The sequence below is a fragment of the Photinus pyralis genome, unplaced genomic scaffold, assembly GCF_008802855.1.
Source record: "Photinus pyralis isolate 1611_PpyrPB1 unplaced genomic scaffold, Ppyr1.3 Ppyr1.4_LG5, whole genome shotgun sequence".
NCBI classification, from domain to species: domain Eukaryota; kingdom Metazoa; phylum Arthropoda; class Insecta; order Coleoptera; family Lampyridae; genus Photinus; species Photinus pyralis.
Window position 1 is genome coordinate 13,332,631 of NW_022170596.1, and position 11,946 is coordinate 13,344,576.

At 36.9% G+C, this 11,946-nt stretch overlaps 1 protein-coding gene across 2 annotated transcripts; it reads right to left on the reverse strand.

Annotated features, from left to right (window-relative positions):
* Nucleotides 1-413: 413 nt before the first annotated feature.
* Nucleotides 414-11,312, reverse strand: LOC116171241 (probable multidrug resistance-associated protein lethal(2)03659). 2 transcript variants are annotated; one of them, XM_031487952.1, is made up of 10 exons: nt 11,117-11,312; nt 4,694-4,921; nt 4,219-4,649; nt 4,006-4,162; nt 2,667-3,899; nt 2,299-2,620; nt 2,097-2,247; nt 1,823-2,053; nt 821-1,773; nt 414-775 (listed from the first exon to the last, which is right to left on the reverse strand). In XM_031487952.1, the coding sequence occupies exons 1-10, from the start codon at nt 11,191-11,193 to the stop codon at nt 722-724; spliced, it is 3,837 nt and encodes a 1,278-aa protein (XP_031343812.1). In that variant the 5' UTR covers nt 11,194-11,312; the 3' UTR covers nt 414-721. The 2 variants fall into 2 exon arrangements, with proteins under 2 accessions (XP_031343812.1, XP_031343813.1); XM_031487953.1 differs by lacking the exon at nt 11,117-11,312 and having other exon boundaries at nt 415-775; nt 4,696-4,831.
* Between the last annotated feature and the right edge of the window lie 634 nt (nt 11,313-11,946).

The window sequence follows — 11,946 nt, forward strand, 5'->3', positions numbered from 1 at the left end:
CTCTGTTTAGAAACGTCTGATCGCTTTGAAAATTGGTACACATGTTCTTAAGGGTATACGAAACGTAGGTGCTACGTAGACTAACGGGCTAAAAATTTACAGCCCAAGAATTGCCCGAACCTCCAAAAAAGGGTATCTTGTATAATTCTTTGTTGCAAAGAACCTATGAATGCCGGGTTTTCTGTATCAGTAAATATTCCTCAAGCAACTATGCAGATTCAAAAAAATATGCGGATTCCGACTTTTGTATTTGCGCAATCCAATGTTTTTATTTGTTAAGGTATTGAAATGTAATTTTGTACGTATGGTATAATGTACCTCGAGGAAAAGTAAAATTAATGCCGATTCAAACAATTTATTTTACAAGCTACGTTGGTGGGACAGAATCAACCCCTTAAGGTGTGTTGTAAAAATGATGGATGCGTGAAGATCTCGAGGATCGTTCGGCGTTCAGTTGCATCGGTTTTTTTAACAAAAAAAATTGCGATACGAAGTTGAAAATACAAATGTTGTTTTTATTGCTTTCTTCATTAACAATCGCTAACATTATACAACAATTGTTTGCCGTACAAGTTTATGCATTATATCTTTTTCCGATATACCTACACCTTTGAATAAAATTAGTTTATATTCAAAGCCTACACTTAGGGTAGGGCTGGCCAACAAAATTTTACATAACCCTGTTAGTAAAAAAGATGTCCCGCATATCCTTAAAGTTGGTTTAGGGCTTGACTTTTAAGTACTGACTTGATGATCGGATGCGCCTACAATAACTCTGAAATTTGATATTAGTGTAGTAATTTTATTTGGACCAACTTACTTCTTTTGCTAATCGGTGGAGGTTTTCAGCAGTTGACTTTCCTGTAGCATGCACCATACCATAAAATTTACTGCCGCTATTTTGTAACAAAAGGTGTGGATAGTCAAACTCGATAATCGCGCCAGAATCTATAACGATTACTTTATCCGAATCCATAATCGTTTGCAATCTATGCGCTATCGTAATCACCGTACAATCTGCAAACTTCTCCCTGATTATCTCTTGAATTAAGTGATCCGTTCGCGGATCTACATTTGCAGTGGCTTCGTCAAGGATGAGAATCTTATTATGGCGTATTATCGCTCGAGCCAAACAGAGCAATTGCCTTTGACCTACGCTCAAATTGGCACCCGATTCCATGACATCATAATACAACCCAAAAGCAGAGTTTATTGCATCCTCTTTCAACTGAACGTTCTCTAAAGCGCCCCACAAAACATCATCGTTGTACTCCTCAAACGGATCTAAATTGTACCTTATACTGCCAGAAAACAGGAAAGGCTCCTGTGGAATAATGGCAACTTTACTACGTAGCCTCTCTAAGGGCACTTGTGTTATATCAACATCGTCAATTAAAATGGAACCTTCGATAGGGTACAACTGAAATAATGCCGCAATCGTCGATGATTTACCGGCACCAGTGCGCCCGACTACTCCGATTTTTTCTTTGGATTTAATCGTCACGTTCAGATTTTTAATAATAGGCCCATCGAAGCTGTTATACTTCATTGATACATTTTGGAAAGTGATGCTCCCCCGATCGGGCCATTTTTCGCTTATACCTTTGAGGACTCTTCGCTTAGGCTCAGTTTCGACCTTTTTATACTCGAGAATCCGTTCCACTGAGGTCATGTGGTTCTCCAACTCGCTCCACTGATTCATGCCCCATTGCAAGACGCCCATTAAACTTAAGAATTCGTTAATAACCAGACCAACATCGCCTCCACGATAATCTGGAGGCACACATGTACAGTTCCTTTTAATTTGCGATAGAATGATTACCCTTGTTGTTTAGAAATAAGCTGAGAATGATTAAGGACGCGATGATTCCGCATATCAAGTCCAGCCAGAAGGTAAACGCCTTATTGGATGAGATATATAAGTACCAAGCAGATGTGTGGTAATCTTGGAAGGTGTGGAACTCTTGTCGCAGCACGCTTTCGACGCCAAACGCTCGGATCGTCGTTATTCCCCGCAGTGTTGTAGACATGTGACATAAAATAGGACTTCGGGCTGGAAATAGGCGTTATTGACTGAAAAACCGTGAAAGTATTACTTATTCCTTCAATGCGCTTTACGCTTCGGCTGGTCTTCATATATACACTTCTTAACAGGAGAAAGAATAAGAGAAGCCCGACTGATGGTAAAAAGAACCAGTAATTTATGATTGTTGTGACCACAATTACACCAACTAGTTGAAGGGATATCTGTAAAGAGCGGCGTGAGATTGATCAAACACAGGAGCGATTATTACTTACCTGTATGGTGTCTGCTAAAATATTTGGTATATATTCATCGACCTCTCCTAGATCATCAGAAAATCTATTCAAAATTACGCCTGTTGGGTTTGCATTAAAAAAGGACATGGTTGCCCTTATAATTTTTTCAAAGATGGAGTTGTGAAGATTAACTGATGCTCTCATAAAAAATGCGTAAAAGAAGATTGCTTGGGTTACTGCCAAAGCCACTATGGTGAAGATGATCGCTGTGTACATGTAAATTAACTCCAAGCGTTTCATTCCGTTTTGATAAATGGTAACGTTGGCACTTCCGTTAGTAGAGTTGTATTCCACATCCACCCTAAAGCAAAGGTGTATTCATTGTTATGCGACGGTGGAAGTGTTACCAAAATGATATAAAGAAATAGTAACCACTTTCGCTAATTTGTGACCCGACAAAGCAAAGTACCAGTAATGCAATAACGCATATGTTTCCTCCATATCTAAAATAACCAAGATAGACACTAGCCTTGATGCTACCCTTTTGCATAGTCTCTTTGAAAGTGTGAAGATTTCCCGAGTACTCTTTGGTTTCGAAATAATCTTCGAAATCGCTCAGAGCCGCGGAATGCCTTTGGTCTTCGTGTAACTTTGGGAGGAACTGATCAAAATTCAGTCCGTTCAAGTCATCATACCGTCCCTTCCCCACTAGCTTTCCGCCGTCTAAAATCATTATCTCATCGGCATCTTTTAGGTATTGAACCTGGTGGGTTGTTAGAACGCATATCTTATCTCGAAGGAATTCTTTTATGCAATCCCGAAAAATCTTTCTACCAACATTAACGTCCACGGCTGATAAGGGATCGTCCAGTAAGTATATGTCCGCAACCTTGTAAATGCAGCGCGCCAAATTGATTCTAGCATTTTGCCCTCCGCTTAACGTGGTGCCTCGTTCGCCAATTACAGTTCGGTCACCACAAGGGAATGAGTTAAAGTCTGAGTCGAGCGCGCAGATCTTTATTACTTTCTTGTAACGTTCTTCATCGTACGAACTTCCGAACAGAATGTTTTGGCGAATGCTTGCAGCGAATAGCCACGGCGTTTGAGATGCGTACGATATTATTCCGTTAATTTGACCATATCCACTGACCAACGGGAGTTCGTTGAGTAAAATGCTGAATATACTACTTTTTCCACTTCCAACCGAACCAATTATTACTACCAGCTGAGGATGATCAATCTTCAGATCTATGCGTTCCAACACTAAATCGTTGAAGCTATGCAATTGCCAGCTAGCACTAACATCTTGCAGAATTATTTCAGGCTTACTCGCCGTAGTGTCTCTATTGACAGTAAATGCACTATTTGTCCCCTCGTAATTAAGAAAGGTTTGTATCCTACTAATAGTAACGAGAACTTTGGCAAGATCTGATATGCCCTCTGAAAACATTAGGGTTAATGTGGGTCGTAACGCGTCAAAAATGGCGATTACGGAGTAAACGGTCGACGCCTTTATAGTATTTCCTAGATAAATAAATGCAATTACACTTAAATATATAGAAAATCCGGGCATAATTATTTCCAAGGCGTGTGTGATTGCGTCTAAGTGATACGAAGCGCGAAAGATCTTCACCTCAGACCTACAAAAGGAATTGATTACTTACCTACTATGGTTGACCACACCACAAGACATTATTAATTTGGCCTAATGACTTGTAATGCGGACACAATTGATAGGTTAGTCACCTTCGTGCTTGCGAAATTCGTTTAGCGAAGGGTCCCTCCCACACATACATCTTAATTACATTAATTCCATTCAGAATTTCATTCATGATGTTAACGCGTTCATCTGTCCGTTTCGCCGCCCTCAAACGATACTCGGACTTTTTCTTACCGAAATAAACTGCAAGAGTAGATTAGTTTTATACAAATTAACAACTCTATCATTTACAATGTTACTCTGTAATGGAATGTATAGTAAGTGAAGGCTTATTCCGAGGAACGCCGCGACGCCTATAACGCGGTACAGCAAGTAAATTCCTACGACTACCTGAATTGGCGAAATCCAAATATAGTGGACAACTAGCAGTCCATATTCTAAATGACTGACATCCGTTGAAAGTAAATTGAGAATGTGACCGGAAGTAACTTGTACTAGACGTGTATGAGTTAAAGTTAACGACTTGCGGTATATGAATGAACTGCAAGCGATGGCCATCTTCATTGATATGTGCATCAAGCCCATTGCAGTGGAATGATTTACAAAGGCGTTCAGCAAAATGCAGAAAACAATTAGCGCCGCGTAAGTGTAAGCGTTTGCCTCACTGCCTTCGGTAGGTTTTTCTTCAAAGTACGAAATGAACTCTCCTACTGCAAGCGGTAGCAATGCCCTAAAAGCCATCGTTACTATATGAATCTTGTGATCCATACCTACACTAATGTCAATTCATTGACAAATTGCAAGACTCCATATATTACAAATTCAAAGCCGAACATACGAAATAGTGACTTGTGTAGTTTCTTATCCGAACTGAACTCCTTTTTCCAAATGCTTTCTAGTTTGTCTCCCAACAATATTGCTTTTTGTTCGTCCAGTACGTCGCACAGGTCGGTTTCTTTGAGGCCTTTTTTGCAATTCCGTTGGAATACTGGGAACATGTGTCTGAAATGTAAATAATATTAGAAATCAGAAAAGAATGAGACTTTTAAGGAATTATCTTTCCTGTCATGCTATGCTCCTTGCATAGGAATAGGTCGTCTTACTCTTTTGCGTTCATTCAAAGTGAACTATAATTCTCATAATTGAGAGACCTACCAAATAATAGTTATTTACATAAAAGTCCAGAAAATGACATATTACTAGCGAGAAAATTTTAAAGTACGAGGCCCCCTAGGGACCGAGTACTTTAATTTCCGTCATTTTACTGACGAGTTTTGTATTAAATTTGAGCCGAAATCGTGTCATTATGACGTTATCAGCGAGTTGTAACATTGGCGAGTTGGCGTAGTGGCGAGTTGTCGCAGTGGTAGGCCAAGAAACATAGACCAAAAAAGGGGGCGTAGGCGAAATAATTCTCGGAAAGCTGGAAATGGTTTTAATCTCTTTATTTGGATGAAAAAAGAGTTTTTTTAAGTTTGCACCAATTTTCTGCTTGTGCTGTACGAGCGGTGTTGCAAAAATCTAGAAATTTTTCAACTTTTTCCAGTTTTTCGCTAATAACTTTTAAACGATGCATTTATAGGAAAATTTTATTCTTTCGTAAAATAAAGTACATGGAATTGTACGTCGAATGAGCACATATTAAAAATTGAGTAAAATGGTATGTACGATATGCATGTTCAAGAAACAACCATTTTTCTAATTCCTTAATTCCCCTACACACTTCAAAATGTCAAGAAAAGTTAAAGAAAATATATTTTCAGACAGGGGAAGATGAAGCTTGTAAAGCTTCTCGAAAAAGATGCGGAGGTACAAAGAATTGTTGAAATATTCAACAACCGCGACGCGACTCGGTGCTGGCGGCGTAAAAATAATTAGAGCATTGTATTCGGGATCGCTCCTTCAATCTCCCTCTTTGAATAAGACAGGTTGTAAACTGTTTATCAAGTTCTTAGTACAGAATACTTTCAACTTAGCCACTCTTCCTCCAACTGAGGAAGCTGCTAAACTGCACGTACTGAGGGCCTTCCTTCAAATTAATATGTGGAATAATCATTTCACGAACCCACTTGAATGGGGTTGGAAGCTTACAAAGCATGGGCTACTCCCAGTGCCATCAAGAGCCGAACTAGCCCAGCAGGAATTACTTAATAACAGTGCCTGCAAATGTTTGAAGGGGTGCCGAAATGCTTGTGGTTGCAGAAAACAAGGAATGAAATGTTCCTCAATATGCTATAATTGCAGAGGAGTGTCCTGCACGAATACACCAGAAGAAATTGATGACGACTCTCATACTTAAGCGATGACGAAATTATGCTACCTGACTATACGAGTATAATAACGAATTAGAAGATCTCGTCGTTCTTTGATTGCTCATATATTCATAAAGATTTGACGCAATTTCAAGTTTGGGTATTCATTCGACCCAGAATTTTAGCTTCTTCAATTTGTGGAAGAATAAACTTTTCGTAAAAAAGTATCATTTACGAGTTATTCATGAAAAACTGAAAAAAGTCCACAAATTTTGCGGTCTTTGAGCCACCCCTCCGTCAGCACAAGTAGAAAATTGGTGCAAACTTTAAAACACTCTGTTTACATGAAAATAAAAAGATTAAAACCATTTCCAGCTTTGCGATAATTATTTCGCCTACAAACCCTATGTTTCCTGGCCTATGGGGAGTTGTCGCAGTGGGGAGTCGTAATTAATGGGTAAACGCATACTGTGACACAATGTACGCTACGATACGAATGGCGCCACACGTGTCCGAGACACGTTTTTGAGAGGTAAAAACAGAATACGTGTATGTCCGTAAATTGGTTGAGTGCGCCGTTAATGTGGGCGTCGTCTAATGTCTAGCTAACGGCAAGAATTCTCGGTTTGCAACCGGAGAGCTCGGGTTCGATTCTTTGCATGAAAAGTTTTTTTTTTACATTTTTTCGAACAAATACGTAACCTAATTCGGCGGAGTTGATAGTTTCTACGTTTGTACAGAAATGCTTGGGAGTTTTCCGAATGGATACCGCGTCTGCTATTTACGAATATGCGGCACGAATTAAACTTATTTGCTACTTTTACTTCCTCGATTTTATGTCGAAGTTTTTGATTACATATATTTTTAATGGCAATTGTCAATTGTGTCATTTGACACACTAACGACCCATAATTTGATTTCACAAAAATCCCTACTTCCCTATAGATTCCGGCAAAAATATACGTGGAATTTTATGGTCGCAGTTTCATTTTCGGCATGGCCTATTTAATTCTTTTATGTAACAAGTTGCAAATTGAGTGTCTTTGTCGCACTAGACGTGTATTTGTCCAATGAACGCATGGCCGACATGAATTTCTGAGTTAATTAATAAAGTCCAGGCTATATAATATTTTTTTACAAACGATTTCTGAAAAAAAACACCTCTTTTTCAAGGGGATGAAAAATCTATTTTTTTCCATCGTACAGAGGTGCGTGGGGTAGCAAAATTTTCGGGAAGACTAATATTTTAATAAACAAAGATAACAAAATATTATTCTTGTAGCAAAAATTCGAGAAAATCACCAAACACTGGAAAAACCATAGAATTACCAACCACTTAATTCTATGGGACAAACAGTTTTAAGATATACGCGGTTATTGACATCATAAATCAACATGTTGGATGCTAATGCTTTCATGTTTGCTTAAATATTCTCTTTTGTTATCTTATGCTCAACTGTTTTAGTTAAAACATCTTTATTATTTCTGTTTTCTGCATTTTTACTGCAATAAAAGCAATTCGAAATAAAATCGGATTGTCTTGCTTCCTGATTCCTGAACAATTTGTTTTTGTTCACTGCGACTATTCTTCCTGCATGTTTTATAGCTGATGCAATTGCGTTGGGCCTGTTGATAAACTTGGAAAATTTGCAATAAGAACGTTAGTTTTACCGTCCAAAGCTAATGATTTGAGATGTAAAACCTGGAATAAACTTTATGTGGATTTGATTCATAATTCCTGTAAATTAACGATCAACAGGCCCAGCTTAATCCCATCAGCTGTAAAACAGGCAGGAGTTACTGAACAAAAAAAATTGTTCAGGAAGCAAAAGAATTCGATTTTACTTCGAATTGCTTTTATTGCGGTAAAAATGCGGAAAAAAGAAATAATAAAGATGTTTTAATTAAGGCAGTTGGGCACTGGGAAACAAAAGAAAATATTTTAGCAACATTAAAGAGGAGAGAGAAGACAGATTTCAAAAACTTTTTATTAGTTGCAAAAAAAGCTATTTACCTACTGTCAAAAACGGTATATCTTAAAACTGTTCCCCCAGTTTATGCCCCTTTCCTTACAATTTTCATTGCACCTGCCTGAAAAAACCCGGTTTCGCCCGGCGGTAACTAATTTTTTTGAAAATAAATTATTTTAGAGCTATTTAGCCTTGACTAATAAGCATATTCATTATTTAGTTTGTTTCTAAAGAAATATGTTGTTGTGTAAACTACATGGGAGTGTCGAGGTTAAATAATGCCGAAGATGATAGCGAGCCACACTGTAGTGAAAATTTTACGTGTTCCCAACGTAATTTACAGTTTACGCATTGGAAATAACAGTGAGGACATCCTGAATGTCGAATATTTCAATTCATTTAAGTGATAAGACGTGGGGCGAATTTCGTTCAAAAAGACACAGAATTGGAATATTTGCTAAATTGTCACCTTAATGTTAGTTTTTGTTTATTGTGTTTATTGCAAATCTAGAAATTATTTAAGTCGGGAATAAAGTTTTTATTTGGCCAGATGTATTATAAAGGTTTTATTGGAGAATTTAATTGGCTTTATTATACTAACAACTCCATGAGGGAGATAACGAAGGCAGGTGTTTATCAATACGGGCGTTGAAGCCGTGGTTTGAGAATAGTCGGGAACATCGTTATGCAACGGATGAGTGCAGGTAGCTTTAAGTACCTTGGTTAGAAGATAAACGCGGCTTTTTAGACTAAGGCGGATGCGAGGGCGGATGTCTCGCCGTAAGTAATGCTGTTTGCTGGGAACTTAATACATCATCATATATGACACAAAAGATGTGGAGTTGGACAAAAATAGATTTTTCTGAAAATTTCAGATCATAAATTTTGTTGGAGATTAATAAGCATACTTATGTACAAGGCAGTGATTTTATGCAAATGCATGTTTTAAATTAATAATATGCCATGTGTGTGCTTTTGGATCTGGACTGATCAACTTGAATAGAGTTCAAATAACCCAATTAATATTTGCATATTTTGCATATTTCAGTGCCCTTGTGCATAAAATATTATCAAGAGCATATTATTCAAGCATTTTGATCCCCGTGTAGAATTTTTGTCTCTGGCCTATTATAAAATTGCAAAGCAAGAAACTTTTGCGCTTTCCTGTTCATAAGTCGACGCCACGGGTTTTGTGCATCTTAATGAGTCATAAATTCCGACGATTGCAGTTTTTACGTCTGCATTTGTAGTCGCTGCCGTAATTATTAGTTTTTCTTTGGAGTTTTACAAAGCAGTACCTACTTAGTAGCATTTTCCTTCTCGTTGTTATCAAAGGGTAGTGTAAGTTGAAATTAATTAGTTTTTAGTTATATTTTGTGCATTTTTTTTTTGAAAATTATACTATGAAGTTGTTGCAACCTGTTGTTTTAAATACAAAATTTGTGGAAAAATTGTGCATTTTAAAAGAACATGATGCATATTTGGTGCATAATTATCACTATTTTTGTGCATATATATGCGCATATTTCTACATGTTGAAGTGCATATTATTCCTTGACTAGCTTATGTAATACATTTATATTCATCAAGGGAATTCAATTCTCCACAACTTCTTTAAATGGCGTTTCTATCTCTGATGAACGGTTTAGATTTACGCGATATAAAAGGATGTTCGATGACAAACGCGAGGTAAACACTTTTTTGGAAAAAAATTTGGTCTTTTAGTTAATATCGAAACATTTTCCCATATGAAGAACATTTTTCAATATACAAGTGAAAAACTAAAAACTTGTACCTTTCCCCCCACCCCCTTCTCTCAGCTCGCTACATAGAGGTCGGGAGTTTCAGTAGGTTTACTACTCTGAACCATTATCTGAAGCACCTATCTCTGCTCACTCATGCTACACATCCTTATTTGACTGGACTATTGATAAATAGTGGACTAAAATGGGTACAGTAAACTAAAAAAAGCAAATGCAGAAGTGGTGAACTAACGGTAAGACTTAAGACATCAAGGGAGCTTTTCCACGTGTGTGGGTTGATTCTTCCCACGGTATAGAAAGTTGTTGTACTTAATATAAATAAATAAAAGTTAGAGCAACCTTGCATAACAAATTAAAAATATATCCGAGTTCATTTATCAATTAATTTGTTTTTTGATTGCGAAACTACGTCGATTCATAAGTGAGTACATCAAAATATTATGATTATATTAACACTTCGGATTCTCAGTTTGTTGCTTTGAACGAATTTTCTCTCAAATAATCCACTTTTCCAGTACGTAGGTAATTGGAACGAACTGCGCTCATCCTAGACCTTGAGGTGACGCAAATCGAAAATGTAAATAAGGCTAGGAAATAAATCCATGCATATGGATAGATGTGGGAACAAACTGGAGCATTGGAATAGCTCGCCTTGTTTTAAAAAAGTCTTCTATGCAAATCTTTTCATTTACGTCACAACATTGAATTTTTCACTCAACGGTCACACGTGGGAATTTGTTTTTTGTTAACATAAACTGGTTTCCAAACGAATTGAACAATACAACTTGCAAAGCCTGTTAGGAATAGTAGAAACGACATAGCTTCCTACGGTGTGGCAAAATCTAGGGCAAAATTGATCTACTTCCTATCACAAAGTTTAACATTAGACCTTTAGGCTACTTATCAAACTTGCTTTCAAAATTGGGATGTAAGTAGATTCAAAAGGTTTTTTGCCTTAACAAGTCAATTATACTTTAAACGACTGTATAATACACATAATAACATTAAACGATTATTATAAACGGCCTACTTTTGATTTCTTTATTAGGCCTAGAACATGCTGTAGTAAAATCCTTGACCGCCATAAATTAGAGAATTTCCTTTCATTCCCCTTATAAAAGGTACGGTTAAACCGAAACGATTAGGTACCTAATTCATTTTCGTAAATGTAAGTAGGTACCTCACAATAGATAGCAAATAAAATTTACTTACAGAAAGAATAAGGCGCTAAAGGGGTTTACATTCTCACGAAAATTTCGCTTTTTGGGAACCTTGAATTCGGTTTCCATCTATTTTTGTTTTTCCACACCGTACGCGAATAACTATCCAAAATTTTTCTAATCTTAACCATGCAAAGTTTGCAAGTGGACTGATTAATAAAACCAGATTTGATATACGCGCGGAATGCCTTAACTGGTGAATGCTAACATACTGTTTGCGTGGGGGACTCAATTATTTTTATCTCACAAATTGCGATAAATTGAGATTCTTTTCTTCTATTTCCGTTATTAGACTACGGTAGAAGAAATTTTGTTTTTTTCCACATGCCAAGTTTCAAAGTGGGCCAGGAATTTATATATAGACTGTGATTGATGCAACTGAATCTGATTGTAAATTTCCAGTTGAGATTACGCAGGTTCATTCATATGTGCGCCATAAGTAGAACGGAAAAAAAATAGAAAAAAATTAGATGAAGTGATGAACTTTATATGAATTAATTTAATTTTAAATTTAATTTAATTTAAAAGCGTTAAATCGTAATGTACTAGAACTAGGCAATTAAACTGTCGCGTAGATTTTTAAAGGTGGATTGTAGTACAACTTTCTCCTCCATCCTCCAAGTACCTCTGGAGCATCTACTTAACTTTTTTCAGATGTAATTCACAATTAAATGAAATTAAATAGAGTTCTAGATTAATTGGTAAATCTGCACAACTTATGTCATATAATATTATGAACTGCTTATCGTTATATGTGAAAATCCGCTCAATATCGGCACTTAGGGTAAAGTAGATTATCTATAGGATGCGGTATTTTTTACA